The sequence below is a fragment of the Barbus barbus genome (assembly GCF_936440315.1).
Source record: "Barbus barbus genome assembly, chromosome: 47".
Lineage (NCBI taxonomy): Eukaryota > Metazoa > Chordata > Actinopteri > Cypriniformes > Cyprinidae > Barbus > Barbus barbus.
In genome coordinates this window covers 14,272,621-14,276,050 of record NC_136725.1, presented here as the reverse complement: position 1 = coordinate 14,276,050, position 3,430 = coordinate 14,272,621, and the positions used below count along the sequence as shown (strand labels likewise).

At 37.3% G+C, this 3,430-nt stretch overlaps 1 protein-coding gene across 2 annotated transcripts; it reads left to right on the top strand.

The window, feature by feature from the left end:
- Positions 1–638: 638 nt before the first annotated feature.
- Positions 639–2,802, top strand: LOC306865494 (uncharacterized protein). 2 transcript variants are annotated; one of them, XM_079410121.1, is made up of 4 exons: positions 639–768; positions 1,361–1,611; positions 1,948–2,328; positions 2,440–2,802. In XM_079410121.1, the coding sequence occupies exons 2-3, from the start codon at positions 1,464–1,466 to the stop codon at positions 2,319–2,321; spliced, it is 522 nt and encodes a 173-aa protein (XP_079266247.1). In that variant the 5' UTR covers positions 639–768; positions 1,361–1,463; the 3' UTR covers positions 2,322–2,328; positions 2,440–2,802. The 2 variants fall into 2 exon arrangements, with proteins under 2 accessions (XP_079266247.1, XP_079266246.1); XM_079410120.1 differs by having other exon boundaries at positions 1,948–2,802.
- Positions 2,803–3,430: the final 628 nt, after the last annotated feature.

Below are 3,430 nucleotides of genomic sequence, written 5' to 3'. Positions count from 1 at the left end.
GTTAGCATTCACTTTTAATGCATGAAAAAGTAACCCTAACATTTTACTAAATTCCTCCATTTGTGTTCCACAGAAAAGAGAAGATCATACAGAAATGACATAATCTTTATTTCTTTTTACTCCAGGTTAAATATATTCAAGTTAATTGGTACCACTTGTTTTACACTTGGCCAGTTGCTGTAAGGAATAAAGATCATGTTTTCAAAGCTCTGTTTTTTTATGTTCTGTTCCATCACACATGTGTTTTTCTTCAGCAGCCACTTTCCCAGGGGATTGTTTTTCGAATAAAAAAAAAAAAAAAAATTAAACCATATAATATACTAATATATATATATTATATTTTTTGTAATTAAACGCCCTTTTGTGAAGGCCTGCCCAATCTTACTATTAGTAAAATTAATTAATAATAGTTTAGCCGTAAATTAAATTATCCACATGATGACCTTTCACCTGAAGATCTCATCCTGGACAATCCCTCACGTTCAGACACGCCTTTAGGATGCCTTCAATAACGTCCGCGCCGAGAAGCACCCGGCTGCAGCCTGCAGATTGAGGCGGGGCTGCACCTGGGGCGGGGCTGCACGTGTCGCCCCGCCCACAATGCTTCTCATTGGTTAGTGGCAAAGTAATGACGTAGATCGAGGCGGAGCTGCAACTGGGGCGGGGCTGCACATCTCGTCCCACCTACAAGGGTTCTCATTGGTTAGTGGCGTCAAGTCATTACGTCGATTCTAGCGGTTTTTCATTTACGTTCTTCTTGGCTGCATGGTGAGTACAGGCGAGCTACGTCTCTTGTCTAATTTGTTTAATTACAATTTTTAATTCTGAAGTGCCGTTTAGTGTGTTGTTAAAAGGAAATGTAAAGTAGTTTCAAAATAAAATCGCATAACTTTACTCACTCAGCCATGTCACGCAAGGTATAAAGGTCTGCTTTTAAATAACCAGGTCTGCGTTTCCCAAAAGCATGGCATAATGCTGCCTTCACGTTCTATCGGAAATTTTATAATTCTCACTATTGAAGTTGTAATTACGAGCTCATCCCATTAAGGTTTTGGAATGGGAGGGCGTTCATGTGCAATATTTACGAGAGCACTTGAAGGCAGCATTAGAAAGTTAGTGTGTGGTTTTAGTGGGATTATGAATTTGATATAGTGTTCCCAAAATAAGCCCCTTAAAAATAAATACAGTGGCAAAACTGAACCAGCAGAAGTAATATAGGACAAGTTCAAATTAACAATGGCTATACAAATTTATTGTTTTTCTGTGAATAAAATGATTAAATGTTAATTATTTAGATATTATTATAATAATATCTAAATAATATCTAATACTGATTCTCTGTATTTCCTTCTGTTTGCAGATCCTTGTCATTGTCATCCCCACCCCTCCATCTCTCCTCTTTTTTTGTTGTTCCTCAATTTATAACCCAAAGGCTCTTTTAAGATCCATTACCCCTTGCAAAAATGCACAAAACGGTGTTAAGCAAGGGGGAATGTGAGCAGTATTTAAAAAGCTGCACTAGTGAGTGCCCATTCTGCAGTTACTCCAGTATGCCAGAACTGATGTATTATCACATCAAAAATCACTTTCAGTGGGCAGTTCAACATCATGGTGAGTTTAACTGTCTTTTGCTTATCTCACTTTATTTAAAGTATAATATGGTGCTGAACCAGCCAGCAATGCACTGTGCATGCTTCGGATTTAATTGCTTGTGAATTTGTAGAAGAATATTTAATTTTAAGGTTCAGGTAAACTTAATTTTCTGCATTGCGCGCATTGACCATGGGTCTTTGTTGCTGAAATCACAAATAAATGTGCTTGCACATGGATGGTGCTGATGAAAATTCTGTCTTGCGACTGTCCACTGTCCAGAGCAAAATGCAAACAAGTGAAGGTTAAATTTAGGCAATTTTCAACAAACTTATTTTCTTTTGTTTGCCCTTTCAGATTTCACCATTTTAAAATGTCGGGCAAAGTCCCACTTTCACTGCTGCTATTGTTCAGCGACTGTAATAACTCGGGCAAATTTGCTGAAGCACATTGCCACCCATGCTTCACCACCAACCCAGCCTTGGTCTTCCTCGGCCCAGCAGACGCCGCCTCAGTCCTCCTCGGTCCAGCAGACGCAGCCTCAGTCCTCCTCGGTCCAGCAGAGGCCGCCTCAGTCCTCCTCGGTCCAGCAGAGGCCGCCTCAGTCCTCCTCGGTCCAGCAGATGCCGCAGACGCAGCCTCAGTCTTCCTCGGTCCAGCAGACGCAGCCCCAGTCTTCCTCGGTCCAGCAGACGCAGCCCCAGTCTTCCTCGGTCCATAAGGCCTCATGAGTATAAGGTTGACTTTAAGTAATCTTGCTTCTTGCTTTTTCTAAAGCACTGGCATGGCTAACATAATCTTAGATGTGCATATGAAAGAGTTCTGTTTTGTGTGTGTTTTTGGATACAGGTGTTGTGAACTGGGGAAAATGGAGTGAAACATCAAAGGCTGAATTGCGGGTGCCTTTTGAAAATAAAGAGTGTAACACCTGTAAAACCTTGTTCAAATCCTGCTCAGGTTTTAAAGGTAATGGGAAGCGTGGTTACCTGAGAGGATGCTACGACAGCATAGAGGACCCAGACTGCTGTTTCATGTGCCAGTAAAGTGTATAAAGAAGGAAGGTTTAATGATTAAAGGAGATTAAGTAATAAAGGAAGAAAGTGTGTAAAGGATGTTCATGTTTAACCAGACATTTATATGTACAAAAAGATGTGTTATATACAAATGTACAAATTTCACCTTTCTTTATCAGAATTAAACCGTTTCATACCTAAATAAATAATTGTCTTGGCATGTTATTCATATACAAACAATGCTGATATTTTTACCATAAGATTTTCATTATCAAGTAAATCCATAAATTATTAATTTGGTAACAATATGGTTCATTAGTTAACATGAACTAATAATGAACTGCACTTATACAGTTAACTAACATGAACAAACAATAAACAACAGTATTTTCAATAACTAATGTAAACAAAGATTAGTAAATACAATAACAATTGTATTGCTCATGGTTGTAGTTCATGTTAGTTAATACATTACTGTTTAATGAACCTTTTTGTAAAGTGTTACCATTAATTTTAATAACATCTTAAGGCATGACACTTGCTGAGAATATTTAACTTTTATTTAAATGTTAATAATACATGTAACAGTAAAGCATATACTGAAATTAAAATAAAAAACGACCATAAATAACTTGTAAGTGGTAAATGACCAATACACATGAATAGAAATAACTTAAACTTAAGTTGTAAATAAACTATATTTGTTGGCATTGCGACTGCAATGAAGTCAAAAGCAGTAATTGGATTCTTGCTTGGAAATGTACATAAAATGAAATGTTTTCCAAAGATTAACAAATTTACAATGTATTGTTTAATACTATATAAAT

Coding starts and splice junctions, on each gene's coding strand:
- LOC306865494 (XM_079410121.1), top strand. CDS start 1,464: ATGCACAAAACGGTGTTAAGCAAGGGGGAATGTGAGCAGTATTTAAAA. Junction 1,612..1,947: donor GTGGGCAGTTCAACATCATG/GTGAGTTTAACT, acceptor TTGCCCTTTCAG/ATTTCACCATTTTAAAATGT.